Source organism: Triplophysa dalaica, chromosome 3, assembly GCF_015846415.1.
Source record: "Triplophysa dalaica isolate WHDGS20190420 chromosome 3, ASM1584641v1, whole genome shotgun sequence".
NCBI classification, from domain to species: Eukaryota; Metazoa; Chordata; class Actinopteri; order Cypriniformes; family Nemacheilidae; genus Triplophysa; species Triplophysa dalaica.
This window is the reverse complement of record NC_079544.1, coordinates 25256285-25272753: the sequence shown is the minus strand read 5'-3', so window position 1 is coordinate 25272753 and position 16469 is coordinate 25256285. Positions and strand designations below refer to the sequence as shown.

Genomic DNA, 16469 nt, shown 5'->3' with positions numbered 1-16469 from the left:
ATACAAAGTATGTTGTGCATCTATAAAAAACGCTGTACACTATTTCCCAGCCATTAAATAATTTGTCCAATTGAAACGTCTTCTGCATGCAGAATGTGAATGTCTTGAGGAAAATGTAACTTTAGTGTCTTCTGTTATTTATATAAGGTTGAAAGAGAGACTTTACGTGTGACATCATTGTATGAATTAATTTTGCACAATCCTTTAATGGGATGTTGAGTCCAATACAAAACAAAGTTGGTCAGGGATCACGTCCTACTTGGCTAAATCCTGCCGTGTGCTACAAAAGCTTTTCAGATCGATATAAATACACTGCGTGTCTTTAAATCATCATCTGTCATACACAGTCAAATCAGAGTTTGTGTTGGAGTTTACATGGTGACACATTTCTCTTCTGCTGTCTGTTTCACCTCACTCATTGTATTCTGAGCTTTGGCCTTGATTGCGTCAAAGTCCACGTCCATATTTTGGAGTTTGCCTAGAAAGGAATCGTTGATCTCTTCCTCTTCCTCATCTTCCTCCACCATCTTTGCCAGCTCCTCGGGCAGGTCCAGGTCATCTCCGGACATCTGGATGGTGGCATCGTCTTGGGCACTCTGTTTCCAAACAGTGTTGTGTCAAAAGTGGATTGGAAAACGAACAGATTTGAATAATTGTTCTGTCCCTTGATGTAGTCTTTTTCAGAGATTTATTTTGTGCTGTTCAGACCGTACACATGTGAGATTTTTATCGATCTAGATAATATACAGTCAGGGTTGTCTGTCGTGTGTTTTTTTCAAACTACATTAATAAGTTGAACATGAATTGAGTTCAGAAATTGAAACAGAATGCAGAGCTGCGATTCATATCTAAATTTAAAGGGACAATTCACCCAAAAATGAAAGTTACTTGCTCTAGTTGTTCCAAATCTGTATAAATGTTTTTGTTCAGATGAACACAAAGAAACCAAATACTTTCATACAATACTTTATGTGCGAAAAACAAAGCAAAATAACGACTTTAACCGATATATTCTCCTCTGTCATGTCAGTCTGAGGTGGAAGTGTTGAAGTAAATGTAATTAGTTACTGTACTTTTTGTGTCTTTTTGGCTACTTTGTAGTTGTACTGGGTATTAAAGATATTAGCTCTTATTAGTAGTTTACTCTCTACTTGTCTATATTTTTGAACAAGTATATGTACTCTTTACTCCACTACATTTGTAATGACTAATGCAATTACAATTTACGTTATGCATGGCACCATCTTTATTTGCAGCAGATTATTTTTGCTTGAAGAATTAATATTGTCATTTACAGGGCATTGAAGGTACTATAATCTTGTGGATTTTGCCCTAATTTACTAAAACTTGTCAACATGCCTTCATTATGTGAAGACGAGTGGAAGTTGCAATTTTGAGGTGTTCAGTCTTATTATGATTTAAGAAAATAAATACGATTGCTCTCCTCAAGAATCAACTGTCTCTTGTTTTTCACTGACATTTCTCTTAAGTGTTGAGGATGAGTGCTTCTTTGAGCCTACATTCAGTATGAGTAAAATCCTCGAGTACTGTTAAAATCAGATACTCTAAGACTTTCCTTGGAATTGGTGTAATGGAGTAATTTTTCGTTGCAATGTTTCTGTACTTTTACTTTAGTATGGTTTTCAGGTCTTTACACCTCTGGCGACAGTATGTTTTTAGAAAATAAATAAATATTCAATTTAACCCAGTTATAAGATATGATCTTTTATTAGGCCATTTATTTTATATTTTGATATGTATTGTATATTGATTTTATTGTAATTTATTATTGTAAAAAATAAAACTACTGACAACATACAAACAACAAATTTACTTACTAAATTAACCTTTCCATGCCATTCATACCAGAACTACTTCTAATAATTTCCCAATTAGAACGTTGTTCATTATAAAATGTGAAAACCTGCTTGTGAAAACCCAGCAAAAGTCTTTTAACAGTTTTCTACATAATATCATCAAACCGAATATTCTATGAAGATATAATAACAATATCTTCAATATTGACTGAATAATGGCATTTTAAAGATTCAAATCTTAGTGAAATTAATGTTTGAATTGAATCTTTGATGCTTGTTATCTAATAATGAAATAGATAATGACTCATGGTAGCCAGGGTTTTCACTGGGTCAAAAATGTTTACATAATGTAACGTTAAGATTAATAAAATATCACAAATCTGGTCAAAACGGTTGGAGACATATAGCTTATTTATTCAGATTTTTTTATTGACCCTTTAGACTGGTTTTGTTGTCCAGGGTCACATACATCAGTGGTTTTATTTCATCTTATTTTAGAGAAAACCTCATCTGTGTTACCTGTGGTAGTCTGTATTTGTCCCGTAACTGAACTCGCAGGTTTGCTCTCTCTGCTTTTTTTGTGGCAAACTCCTTGTCTCTCTCTATCCTGAAGACAAAACATGAAACACATTCAGAACGAATCATTTAACAAAGTCCTCCTGTTGAAGTGGGTTGTATTTGATATGATTCAATTATTTCCTTTCATCTTTTGCATTACATACGTGATTTATTGCATTTCTCGATCATACACAGAAATTGTATTGTTATTTTTTTAAGAATATTTAAACAGGTCATATACTATATGAATGTGACAGCAGGACAGAGCCTAAGAAGGATAAAGGGGGGATGCAACAGTGTTTCATGCATTCTGACTTCTTTACAATTTTAAACGTCTCATGCTTGACATGGTCAACTTGTAAAAAATTGAGTTCATATAGTATTTCTCGGATCGATACACTCCCCCAAAGTTCATATATAGGTTTCGGAACGTTTTCTTCGAACATGAAAAATGTCTCGGGTTACTTGGCTGTAACCAGCCCCGGATTGGCTAATCGGGAGCACCGGGAGAATTCCCGGTGGGCCGGTCTGTTTTTTGGCCGGTGTTGTCATGGCACGGTTGAAATGTGGATGCTGCAGTCCTTAGGCTGCCTGCACTCACAGCAGCCACACTCTTTTTTATTAAATATTTTTTCGCAGCCCCACTCAGAGTGCAGCCTGCAGGTCAATGATGACGTGATTTTCTTTGACTCCCTGGCCCCGCCCCCGACAGCGGCATTGCAAATTGCTCAAAATAAAAAACGTCAGAAATAAAATGGATAACAGACAGCGCAAAGGCGGCGCTGAAAAGGCCAGAATAAGAAAGAAAGCTCTGGAAACTGACGCAGCCAAATGTTCTAAGCTGACCACATTTTTTCTCAAAACAAATGAAGACGACGAGGCGGCCGGTAAACTAACGTTAAGGTAGTTAGGAATAGGAGAACTGCAAGATGCTAGCGGCTGTGCAAAACAAAGTTGTCTGCAAACCACCGTTCATGTATCAAATTTTTTCTTGTAGCTCTTCAGCAGCAGCCGCCTCTAGTCCAGTTTGCTGATAACAGTGATGAAGAACCAGGCCCAGTAACATTACCAAGCTCCAGTCATGAGCCCAATATACCAGAATGGGCAGGTAGGATTGTCGTTCAGAAGAACTAGTAACGAAGAGCCCTGAAAAATGCCCTGAGGTAATTAATGATATTTGTGGTAACAGAATTAAATGTTTAAAATTGTATTTAGTGTAAGAAACAGAGCAAACAGTTGTATCATGCCAGAGACGCCTACTGTGAAAGACACAGAAGGTAAGCTGTTGTTGTACCACAGTCACAGTGTCTGTGAATAAGCAAACATGATCACTTCAAAAAATGCTTTTCTTACTTATTATTTTTGTCTTGTTTCCAGTTCAAAGATCTAAATATTATTAAATCAAAATACATTTACTAGACAAGTGAAATGACATAAGAAATTATGTCTTGTTTTCTGAAAAAACACCTAAAAGTGTTTTTGCTTAAAACAAGCTAAATCTTAATTTAAACGGAAACACAATTGTGTCACGATATAGACAGGGGAGAAGAGAACCCAATTGCAGGCAAGCACGAGACGGTAGGTAGGGGTAACAGGGATTTATTAACAATAAAGAACACTACAAAAACAGGCAAAACAAAACCCACAATGGGGAAAAACAAGACAGGGTAAATAATAATGTATACAAGGAGACTCACTAACTAAAACTAACAAAACAAACACTGGATATGACACTGAACTAACACTTACTTTGACAAGGGGTAAACAGGAACAAGGTATGGTATACACAGAGCAAGATATGATACACAGGTACATCGACGGCTACATACAACGAACCAGCACAGGACAATGAAACAAGAGGACTCTTTATAGGGAGAGAAACCAAGAGGAAACGGGTGCAAGGGATTAACAATCAAGGTCAGCTAACATCTCCCCACATGAAACAAAGGATTCGTCTCGGGTTACTTGGCTGTAACCCTGTTCTCTGAGAAAGCGGGAACGAGCACGTCTGTGAAGCACGTCTGTCAAACACGGCAAAAATGATTTTGGCTTTATATAACCTCGGCAGGTGACGTGGCTAATTACACCTGCACCTGCCGGCTATAAATACGCGTGAATGCAGACGCGTCATCAGGTTCCAACTTTGTCTGAAAGGACGTCCGGGCATGCCTACAGTGCGGCATTGAGGCGCAGCATCTCGTTCCCGCTTTCTCAGGGAACAGGGTTACAGCCAAGTAACCCGAGACGTTCCCTATCAAAAGCTACACTCGATGCTGCGTTTCAAACGCTATGGGAACGAGAATACCAACGCCGCCACACTGGAAGTGTCTGGACCCCCCAGGTTGTGTGACGTGTGTGCACAATCCGAGAGGAGGTCTCAGATACGACTCTGGGATGTAGACTCCAGAACATGTGATCCAGGCATGGACATCCAGACTATAAAATCTAACAAATGTGTGCGGAGAGGACCAGCCCGCCGCATCACACACTTGCTGCAAGGGGACACCTCTTGCTAAGGCCATAGAAGATGAAACCCCCTTTGTGGAATGAGCTCTGACTCCTAGAGGTGAAGCTTGACTGCGTGCCTCATAGGATAGAGCAATAGTATCCCTCACCCAATGTAATATTGTTTGCTTGGTTGCAGCCGCCCCTTTGTTGCGGCCCCCTATAGCATATAAAAAGTTGCTCTGATTTACGCCACTAGCTAGTGCGGTGGACGTAAGTCTGAAGAGCACGTACTGGACACAGTAGGTGTAATTGTTTCTGCTCCGACGTTGTGAACGGCGGAGGGCAAAAGGCCTCAAGAATAACCGGATGCACGGTGGAGAACGGAACTTTAGGTAAATAACTCGGGTGAGGATGCAGAATAGCTTTGACAATCCCAGGGGCAACACTGAAACGATCTGGCAGTAATTCGGTCTGCATGGTGTGCCATGCACCATCTGTAAACATCGCTCCATGTTAGGGCGTAGCTCCTTCTAGTGGAGGGAGGCCTAGCATTTAGAATAGTCTCTACTACATCAGGCGGAAGCTCGACATTTCTCAGCTGGTGCCCTTCAGGGGCCAGGCATTGAGGGTCCAGAGCTCAGGATGGGGATGAAACACTGTCCCCTTCGCCTGAGACAATAGTGTCTCCTGACTGGGATCGCCATGGCGAGTCATCGAGGAGGGATACTTGGTCTGAGAACCAGATTCTGGTTGGCCAACGGGGAGCCATCAATAAGAGGCTGCGAGCCCTGTTGACAGACCTTTGCCAGGACTCCAGGGAGCAGAGCTATCGGAGGAAATGCGTAAAGACGCAGTCTGGGCCACGTATTGGCCATCGCGTCCAGACCCAGGGGAGCTGGATGAGTCAGAGAAGTAGAGGGGACATAGTGCCGTCTCCTGCTTAGCAAAGAGCTCCATATCCGCTTCATAAAATCTTTCCGGATTTGACTATTTCGGGGTGGAGTTTCCATTCCCCGTTTGTCACAGCTTGTCTGGACAGCAAATCTGTTCCCTCATTCCTATGCTCCGGGACGTGAATCGCTCTGAGGGACAAGAATTTGCCCTCTTCCCAGGGCAGGATTTGCTGGGCCAGTTTGTTCAGGTGGGGCGACCGCAGCCTGCCCTGTTGATTTATGTACAAGACTACTGAAGGGTTGTCCCCCTACACTAGGACATGGTAGCCTCGTAACTACCGGAGGAAGTATTTCAGGGCCAGAAATACAGCCATCATTTCGAGGCAATTGATGTGCCAATCGAGAAGATGACCTCTCCAGATCCCTTGGACTGGACAGTCATTTAAGACCACACCCCAACCGATAAGGGAGGCGTCTGTCGTTAGCACCTTGCGATGACAACACGGACCGAGAGTGGGACCTAAAGTCAGAAACCGAGGTCTGTACCACATAGTAAGGGTGAGAAGCCCCTGGCGCATCACCCTTGTCTGCCTCTGGGGGTTGGCCCTTGAATAAAATCCCCTGGATTTGAGCCACAACTGAAACGGTCTCTTGTGGATTCATCCCAGAGGTATCACTGTGGAAGACGCCACCATGAGACCTAAAACTCTTTGAAAGTGATGAGTAGCTTTCTGGCCTAGCCTGATGCTTCTCGGGGTGCTCAGGATGGATTCAACACGTGCAGGAGACAGTTGTGCCTGCATCGCGGTCAAGTCCCATATTAAATAAATAAATTGTATTTTACGTAGGGGAGAGAACGCTCTTTGTGGCGTTGAGTCTTAACCCGAGAGTTTTGAGATGAGATAGGACGACATCCTGATGTCGAAGCGCTAACTCGCAAGACTGAGCTAAAATTCAGCCAGTCGTCTATGTAATTCAAATGCGGATGCCCTGGAGTTGCAGGGTGCATTTTGTGTATGTGCGGGGTGACAAGGCAAGGCCGAATGGAAGAACCCGATATTGGTAAGCTTCGCTCCCGAAAGCGAACCTCAGGAATTTCCTGTGTTGTGGCAGGATCTCTTTATGAAAGTATGCATCTTTCAGATCGTTCTTCACGAACCAGTCGTGGGACTGAATGTAAGACATAATCATCTTGATTGTCAACATTTTGAACATGTGCGTCTTCGGACGCAATCCCCCATCCCTTTTTGGGAACTAAAATATACCAGCTTTAGTAGCCTAATTCTGTCTAGTAGGGGAACACATTCTGTGGCCCCTTTAACCAGCAGAGTTTGTAATTCTTGTGCCAACAGATTTGTTCGCTCCGGTTGCATGGACGTGAAGACCACGCCGTTCGCGGAGGGCGATATGCAAATTTTATCCTGTAGCCCTGGTCTACAGTTCTTTCAACCCATGGAGAGATACCTGGCAGTGGTTTCCACGCTGCCAGCTTTCCTCCGAAAGGGGTATCAATTCTGGCACTTCTCATTGGGGGGGATGCCAGATGTATGGCGGCCTGAGATATGGCAGCAGACAACCAAACATCTAGCATTCTTTTTGAGCCCGCTAATCCCCGAAACGCCCGGTGGCGGCGGAGATTGCAAAGCGGCCCTTTGACGGTGCCGAAGGGGAGCCTCCAATTACTCTTGGAATTTCAAGAACCCCTCCTCGGGGGGGCACACCCCCAGAGTCCCGGGCACACATCTTAGGATCTCTTCTTAGAAGAGATGAGGCACCTCAGGTCCGACCCTCCCGATGTGGCCTGAGGGGCACGGTGGGCCGCTCCCCTGCCTCTGCGAGGGGGGGGGCGCGACTAGCCACACTCTGCCTGAGGACCTCATGCCTCAGGTAGACTGGACCCACCCGAGACTGTGTGCCTGGTTGGGACTGGGGAACTGGTCCGGAGTGGGTGGCAGACACTCCAGACACTTGGGCACTGCGGGGTAGATATTTGACAATCCCTCCTCGTGACGTCTCGCTTCCCGGAACCCGGTGACTACGGTATTAACCACACCACCGAACAGTCCGGAAGGCGAGATCGGGGCATCAAGGAGGAAGGCTCTTTCCCTGTCCCTGAATCCCTCTGAAAACGCTGTTTCGTCAATCAACCCGCCAGTGCTGACATCATCCAGTAGGTCAGCCTGGTACGCCTGCAAAACCGCCATGGTGTGCAGGGCAGCACCAGCCTGACCCGCTGCCTGAAAAGCCTTTCCCACCTGCGCAGATGAGACTCTGCAAGGCTTGGTGGGAAGAGAAGGCTTTTCCAGGGACGACGATGTCCCAGGGGAGAGATAGCTAGCCAGCGTCTCTTCCTCCCTGGGCATCGCAGTGTATCCCCGTGTCCCTGCGCCAGCGACGGTCGAATAAATCAATGTTGATGGCACAAAAACACGGGAGGAATGAGGTTTCTGCCATGAGCAAGACAGCTCGTCGTGAAGATCCTCAAAGAATGAGAGAGCACGATTTTGGGGCTCATCCCTCCAGCCAACCGGCAGATATCTGTCGTTGAGCTTTGAACTCTTGGGAGCCTCTTGTTCCCACGGCCAGCCGAGCTTTAACCTGTCGACTGCCTTGGTTAACGCCCCGAGTAGATCCTCAGCCGCTTTAATATCGCGAGAGGAACGGCCCGAGGCGGAGCTATCTAGCCCCGCAGAAACAAGGGAAACCTCGTCCTCCGCCGGCTCAGAAGAAGTGCCGGGGCACGCTTCAGAAGCGGACGCGAGGACGCCGCGGTTCGGCGAATGTACGAGAGAAGCGGACGTATCCGTCTCCCGTGCCTCAGCAAAAACAAAACGCGAACCACAGGGTGAGGAAGAGGTGCTTCGGTCTCGGTCAACCCCCAAGCATTCAAAGCAAAAGTCATGCTTATCGAAATCGGAGAGGATCCTCTCACAGGGAGGAACACATCTTCGATCCGAGTCAGTCATGGTTTTATTTTCCTTATTTTTACACTAGGCTAAGTAACTCCGAGAGTGCTTGGTCACTAGTGTAAGAATCTTGGTTATATCTTTTTTATATTAAAGATTTTGAAAACAACAAAGAGGGAGACTTCTCCCTCACAACACACGCACACACAAAGCGGTCCTTGAAGACAAAAGAACCTGATGACGCGTCCGCATTCACGCATATTTATAACCGGCAGGTGCAGGTGTAATTAGCCACGTCACCTCCTGAGGTTATATAAAGCCAAAATAATTTTTGCCGTGTTTGACACACGTGCTTCACAACCGGTCGAACAAAGACTGTTCGAACAAAGACTGTAATGAGAATACCAACGCCGCCGCACTGGAAGTGTCTGGACCCCCCAAGGTTGTGTGACTCTGGGATGTAGAGTCCAGGACACGTGAGCCGGGAGTGGCATGGCCATCCAGACTATAAAATCTAACAAATGTGTAAGGAGAGGACTAGCCAGCCGCATCACACACTTGCTGCAAGGGGACACCTCTTGCTAAGGCCATAGAATATGAAACCCCCCTTGTGGAATGAGCTCTGACTCCTAAAGGTGAAGCTTGACCGCGCGCCTCATAGGCCAGAGCAATAGCATCCCTCACCCAATGTGATATTGTTTGCTTGGCTGCAGCCGCCCCTTTGTTGCGGCCCCCATAGCATATAAAAAGTTGCTTTGATTTACCCCACTGGCTAGTGCGGTGGACGTACGTCTGAAGAGCACGTACTGGACACAGTATGTGTAATCGTTCCTGCTCCGATGTCGTGAACGGCGGAGGGCAAGAGGCCTCAAGAATAACCGGATGCACGGTGGAGAATGGAAATTTAGGCAAAAAACTCGGGTGAGGATGCAGAATAGCTTTGACCATCCCCGGGGGAAAATTTAAACAGGACGGCGAGGTCGAGAGCGCCTGCAAATCTCAGATTCTCTTAAGAGAGGTGATTGCCATTAGAAAAAGCATTTTAAAGGTCAGAAACATGACAGGCGCTGACTCCATAGGTTTGAAGGAGGCGCTAACTAGACCCCCGAGCACTGTCGCTATGTCCCATGGAGGAACTGTCCGTCTAGAAGGAGGCATGAGCCGCCTCTGTCCACAAATAAAGCGGGCGACTAAAGGGTGTTTCCCACAGAAACCCCCTCAATAAGGGCGTGGCAGGCCGAAATGGCGGCCACATAAACCTTGAGTACCGGGGCTTGTCCCTGAGGACAGTTTATCTTGCAGAAACTCCAACACTGAAACGATCTGGCAGTAATTCGGTCTGCATGGTGTGCCATGCACCATCTGTAAACATCGCTCCATGTTAGGGCGTAGCTCCTTCTAGTGGAGGGAGGCCTAGCATTTAGAATAGTCTCTACTACATCAGGCGGAAGCTCGACATTTCTCAGCTGGTGCCCTTCAGGGGCCAGGCATTGAGGGTCCAGAGCTCAGGATGGGGATGAAACACTGTCCCCTTCGCCTGAGACAATACGTGTCTCCTGTCTGGGATCGCCCATGGCGAGTCCTCAAGGACGGATACTAGGTCTGAGAACCAGATTCTGGTTTGCCAACGGGGAGTCATCAATAAGAGGTGCGAGCCCTGTTGACAGACCTTTGCCAGGACTCCAGGGAGCAGAGCTATCGGAGGAAATGCGTAAAGACGCAGTCTGGGCCACGTATTGGCCATCGCTTCCAGACCCAGGGGAGCTGGATGAGTCAGAGAAGTAGAGGGGACATAGTGCCGTCTCCTGCGTAGCAAAGAGCTCCATATCCGCTTCATAAAATCTTTCCGGATTTGACTATTTCGGGGTGGAGTTTCCATTCCCCGTTTGTCACAGCTTGTCTGGACAGCAAATCTGCTCCCTCATTCCTATGCCCCGGGACGTGAATCGCTCTGAGGGACAAGAATTTGCCCTCTTCCCAGGGCAGGATTTGCTGGGCCAGTTTGTTCAGGTGGGGCGACCGCAGCCTGCCCTGTTGATTTATGTACAAGACTACTGAAGGGTTGTCCCCCTACACTAGGACATGGTAGCCTCGTAACTACCGGAGGAAGTATTTCAGGGCCAGATATACAGCCATCATTTCGAGGCAATTGATGTGCCAATCGAGAAGATGACCTCTCCAGATCCCTTGGACTGGACAGTCATTTAAGACCACACCCCAACCCATAAGGGATGCATCTGTCGTTAGCACCTTGCGATGACAACACGGACCGAGAGTGGGACCTAAAGTCAGAAACCGAGGTCTGTACCAAATAGTAAGGGTGAGAAGTCCCTGCCGCGTCACCCTTGTCTGCCTCTGGGGGTTGGCCCTTGAATAAAAACCCCTGGCTTTGAGCCACAACTGAAACTGTCTCTTGTGCAGGCGTCCCAGAGGTATCACCGTGGAAGCCGCCGCCATCTAGACCTAGAGACCTAGAAAGTGATGAGTAGCTTTCTGGCCCAGCCTGATGCTTCTCAGGGTGCTCAGGATGGATTCGACACGTGCAGGAGGCGGTTGTGCCTGCATCGTGGTCGAGTCCCAAATTATCCCTAAATACATTTTACGTAGGGGAGAGAATGCTCTTTGTGGCGTTGAGTCTTAACCCGAGAGCTGAGATAGGACGACATCCCACTAACTCGCAAGAATGAGCTAAAATTCAGCCAGTCGTCTATGTAATTCAAATGCGGATGCCCTGGAGTTGCAGGGTGCATTTTGTGTATGTGCGGGGTGACAAGGCAAGGCCGAATGGAAGAACCCGATATTGGTAAGCTTCGCCCCCGAAAGCGAACCTCAGGAATTTCCTGTGTTGTGGCAGGATCTCTTCATGAAAGTATGCATCTTTCAGATTTTTCTTCACGAACCAGTCGTGGGACTGAATGTAAGACATAATCATCTTGATTGTCAACATTCTGAACATGTGCGTCTTCGGACGCAATCCCCCATCCCTTTTGGGAACAAAAATATACCAGCTTTAGTAGCCTAATTCTCTGTCTGGTTGGGGAACACGTTCTATGCCCCCTTTAAGCAGCAGGGCTTGTAACTCTTGTGCCAACACATTTGCTGTCTCCGGTTGCGTGGACGTGAAGACCACGGCGTTCGTTTAGAAGACCACGGTCGAAGACCACGGAGTTTAGTTGAGTTTGTTTCTTCACGTCATTTCAGTGATGGATGTAATATAAACCGTGGATAATCCGCGGGATTTGGAGATCATTTGAAACTGCTTTAGTTGCCTGATACGATTGTTGCACTGAATGACATTTCAGTGGATGTCTTCTGTAAATCAGGGAAAACTGTATGATATATATTTTTGGCTCAGAAAAATAGGAAACAAAAAATGCAATTAAATTAAACAAAAAGGTATTTAAAACTATTTAAAGCGATATTACACATATTTTTTTATGCTTTAAGCCTTTTAAACCTTTAACCATTTAACCTGCTTTAGACTCTTGTGACCCAGTTCTGATTTCAACACTCTCTTGTGTTATGTAAAGAGATAACGAAACATCACAACAGTGTGTGTAGTCTGTTTTCCTAGACGTCACTGTGGCTTTAACACGGAAGAGTTTCCCTCTCTTTAAAACTCTTGATCCTGTGCAGATATCCTGATGGATCCTTCACAGCCTCTTCATTAATCCTACATAGCAAAATCGCCAGTGTTAAAAAAGGTCAGATTATCTCTCACAGTTCGATAGTGTTAATTATATGTACACTTTGAGTATTAATTTATCCTTTTTTTAACAATGGAGATATTTCGGTAACACTTTATAATCACTGTACGCTATGAATCATTAGTTAAGCATCAGTACATAGTTAATTAATCATTTATGAAGCATTGGCCCCGCATTAATAGACATTAGTAAGCAGTTTATAAATACAGCTATAAATGCTTTGTTCTTGATTTATAAGCATGTGTATAATATGCTTAATAATCAAATTTTCATACTTTATTAAGGATGAATTCATCATTTCTAAATTAAGGATTACATTACTACAAACCATAGTTAGGAGTTGTCAGTGGTTCATGAGATCATTAAGAAAGTGTAAGTAGATGATTAATAAACTCTTTGAATGCACATTTATACATCTTATTATTCAGACACATAGTAACATTTACTTAATTTGTTAATAAAATATTTTTTAACACACGTTCCTGCTGTAATTCATGATTAATTAAGGTAGTTATAAAACATTTACCAGTTGTTAGAGAACTATTTTTTGTGAGCTCATCTAAAGTGAGGATTACGATTACAAATGAGTTAAAGGCTCAGTTATCTTCTTAACAGAAATAGGAAAAACAAAACACAGAGGGATACAGAACATAGAAATATTTATTTCAAGATGCAAAATAAATTAAACTGTACAACTTTACATATTAATGAACATTAAATGAATTGATATAAAATGAAAAATAAACTTCTGAAAAAAAAGAATTCCTGCACACCTCCAGAAAAATTATAACTGTGAAGTGATATGCAGCTCTCATTTGTAAATGCTTTACAAGGCATACATAGTCCTCACTTTAGATGAGCTTACAAAAAATAGTTCTCTAACAACTAGTAAATGTTTTATAACTACCTTAATTAATCATGAATTACAGCAGGAATGTGTGTTAAAAAATCATTTATTAACAAATTAAGTAACTGTTACTATATGTCAGAATAATAAGGTGTATAAATGTGCATTCAAAGAGTTTATTAATCATTTACTTACACTTTCTAAATGATCTCATGAACCACTGACAACTCCTAACTAACTGGTTTGTAAGTAATGTAATCCTTAATTTAGAGATGATGAATTCATCCTTAATAAAGTATGAAAATTTTATTATTAAGCATATTATACACATGCTTATAAATCAAGAACAAAGCACTTATAGCTGTATTTATAAACTGCTTACTTATGTCTAGTAATGTGGGGCCAATGCTTCATAAATGATTAATTAACTATGTACTGATGCTTAACTAATGATTCATAGCGTGCAGTTATTATAAAGTGTTACCGATATTTCTGTGTAGCATTACACTTAAAAATACAGAGTCAAAACAAGTCTGAAAGTTTTTATCATTCATATTATTTACTGACCTTTGTTTATGTGAAATCTTTGGCCAGGGCCTTATTTTCATTCCTCTTAGATGACTGATATGAGGGCTTTGTAGAATTACGTTTCTCTGTATATTTCAGGTATAGGAATGGTGGTTTAATATTCTTGTTGTTTCTAAACGGTATTATGGAAAGAACAGTGTTTTGCAATGTCTCCAGTAAAGAAGCCATATGTGAGATTATTATCATCCTTCTCTTAGTCAAGTGTTTACAAATGTGATGAAATCATGTGCTGGTTTGTGTTCATGTTTTTTTTAATATTTAAGTTAACTTACAGGTCAATGAAAACCACAGTTAACCTTATAGACAGAACCTTGTTTTATTTTGTGGCATTATATACATGAAGTATATTAAATACAGTTGAAAGAAAAAGTATGTGAACCCTTTGGGCTGACTTGGATTTCTTCATAAATTGGTCACAAAATTTGTTCTGATCTTCATCTAAGTCACAACAATAGAGAAACACAGTCTGCTTAAACTAATACCGCACAAACATTATACGTTTTCATGTTTTTATTGAACACAACATGTAAACATTCATAGTGCAGGGTGGAAAAAGTATGTGAACCTTTGGGTTTAATAACTGGTTGACCCTCCTTTGGCAGCAATAACCTCAACCAAACGTTTCCTATAGTTGCAGATCAGACCTGCACAACGGTCAGGAGAAATTTTGGACCATTCCTCTTTGCAAAAGTGTTTCATTTCAGCAATATTCTTGGGATGTCTGGTGTGAATCGCTCTCTTGAGGTCATGCCACAGCATCTCAATCGGGTTGAGGTCAGGACTCTGACTGGGCCACTCCAGAAGGCGTATTTTCTTCTGTTGAAGCCATTCTGTTGTTGATTTACTTCTATCCTGTGGGTCGTTGTCCTGTTGCATCGTTCATTATTGGACAGGCCAGCTTTGATCAACACATCCAATCTCATCACATTGATTGGACCCCAGGTTGGCTGACTCCTGGCTCCAATTAGCTCTTGGAGAAGTCATTAGCCTAGGGTTTCACATATTTTTTCCACCCTGCACTATGAATGTTTACATGTTGTGTTAAAAATAAAAACATGAAAACGTATAATGTTTGTGCGGTATTAGTTTAAGCAGACTATGTTTCTCTATTGTTGTGACTTAGATGAAGATCAGAGCACATTTTATGATCAATTTATGAAGAAATCCAAGTGAACCCAAAGGGTTCACATACTTTTTCTTTCAACTGTATATAGCTTTTTAGCTTTTTTTGTAAAGTTCAAGAAATATTTATGCATACATACAGTTTACATCAGCACATGATTTAGTACATTATCAATTTTAAGTGAAATTCGGAACCAAAAACCAGTCACAAATTCGGTACGTGCGACTGAATTACTGTACAGGATTTAATATTTATTTGTTTAGAAAACCACTGTAATGTTCACATCCAGGTGATACTCATGTACATTAATTGTCCAATGTATATCACAGCATCTTCTTATAAACGTATTCAATTCCGTTCATTCCAATTTTTTTTAAAGGACTTTCACATAAACCTTTCTTTATGCACACCCATTAGAAATGACAGATCTCTTTAATATCTGCAATATTTATCCGAGACATTAATGAGATTAAAATAGAGAGCAAATGGAAATGCTTGCTAAAGTGACATGAGTATTTTAGATAAAGAATCTCAATAAGAACGTAAACATTTCTCATCAAATTTACTCAAATCCAGATTGTTTGACCTCTACAAATTAATTTCATACCTTCATACTCTTCATGTGTTTCAAAAATCACACTCTCGTTTGATTCATCATGTATTACTCTTGAGCAATTTTAGGAGAAATAATTGAGACTAAGTTGATCTTGAAATGAAACAAAACTGCGAACTCCATCAAATCTCCCGAGCTGTGAAACAGCAACATTTGAGATTTTTTTTAAGGAAAAGCAACTCAATTGAGCTACTATGTAACAGACATACAGTCTCTGTAAAAAGTTTGTGTCATGTGACTATAGTGATGTCATCTGCTAGAGATGTACTCACTTTTCCTCAATGAGTTCTTTCTGGTACTCCTCAAACTCTTCTCTGCTCATTCCTTTAGACGCCGCAGTCTCTTTGCCTCCCGTTTTATCCTCTACATCATCTTTTCCACCGGTCATGTTCTTCAGTTTATCCCCAACCATCTGCTGAAGGAGGAACGCCATGATCTCGAACCTTGGAGGTGTTGAACAGATGAACTGTCTGGTAGACCAAACGTGCTTTCACTTCTTTTTAACCTTCCAAACGTGACCTTACCAAAACATAAAAGCAGTTGTGAAGACTAATTTGGCCTCTTGTTGGAGAAAAGATGGAGGGACGACAACAGCAGAGATGGATTTGGACCCTCTGATTGAGATGAAGGTGTGAAGCTATAGGTGTGGATGTATTAGATGATGAAAAGAGCTCAAGAGCTTATCTCATTATAAATACACTCAGACTTTTCAAGGACACAATATTAAGACCAATATTTAAATATTTTTATGTTCAATTGAGCTTTATTGTCATTTTCATATACATCTACTTAAAATAAATATTAGAGCTGTCAAATGAATAAATGAAATAAATCGCATGCAGAATAAAAGTCTGTGTTTACAAAGCCTAATATATTTCTGTGTACACATATTATGTAAACATACCCCTAATGAACATTTTATAATAATAAATAAATATGCATATGTAACAGAGTCAAGCCAGTGAAGTG

At 42.5% G+C, this 16469-nt stretch overlaps 1 protein-coding gene across 1 annotated transcript; it reads right to left on the bottom strand.

Annotated features, from left to right (window-relative positions):
• Nucleotides 1-371: 371 nt before the first annotated feature.
• cplx4c (complexin 4c) lies at nucleotides 372-15933 on the bottom strand. Its single transcript, XM_056744214.1, has 3 exons — nucleotides 15773-15933; nucleotides 2337-2424; nucleotides 372-596 (listed from the first exon to the last, which is right to left on the bottom strand). The coding sequence occupies exons 1-3, from the start codon at nucleotides 15931-15933 to the stop codon at nucleotides 372-374; spliced, it is 474 nt and encodes a 157-aa protein (XP_056600192.1).
• Between the last annotated feature and the right edge of the window lie 536 nt (nucleotides 15934-16469).

What these genes read in the sequence shown, in the direction of transcription:
- cplx4c (XM_056744214.1), bottom strand. Translation starts at nt 15,933, where the DNA reads ATGGCGTTCCTCCTTCAGCAGATGGTTGGGGATAAACTGAAGAACATG. An exon ending in AAAGAACTCATTGAGGAAAA is followed by an intron (nt 2,425 to 15,772) that starts GTGAGTACATCT and finishes TTTTGTCTTCAG; the next exon opens with GATAGAGAGAGACAAGGAGT. An exon ending in ACAAATACAGACTACCACAG is followed by an intron (nt 597 to 2,336) that starts GTAACACAGATG and finishes GTTTGGAAACAG; the next exon opens with AGTGCCCAAGACGATGCCAC.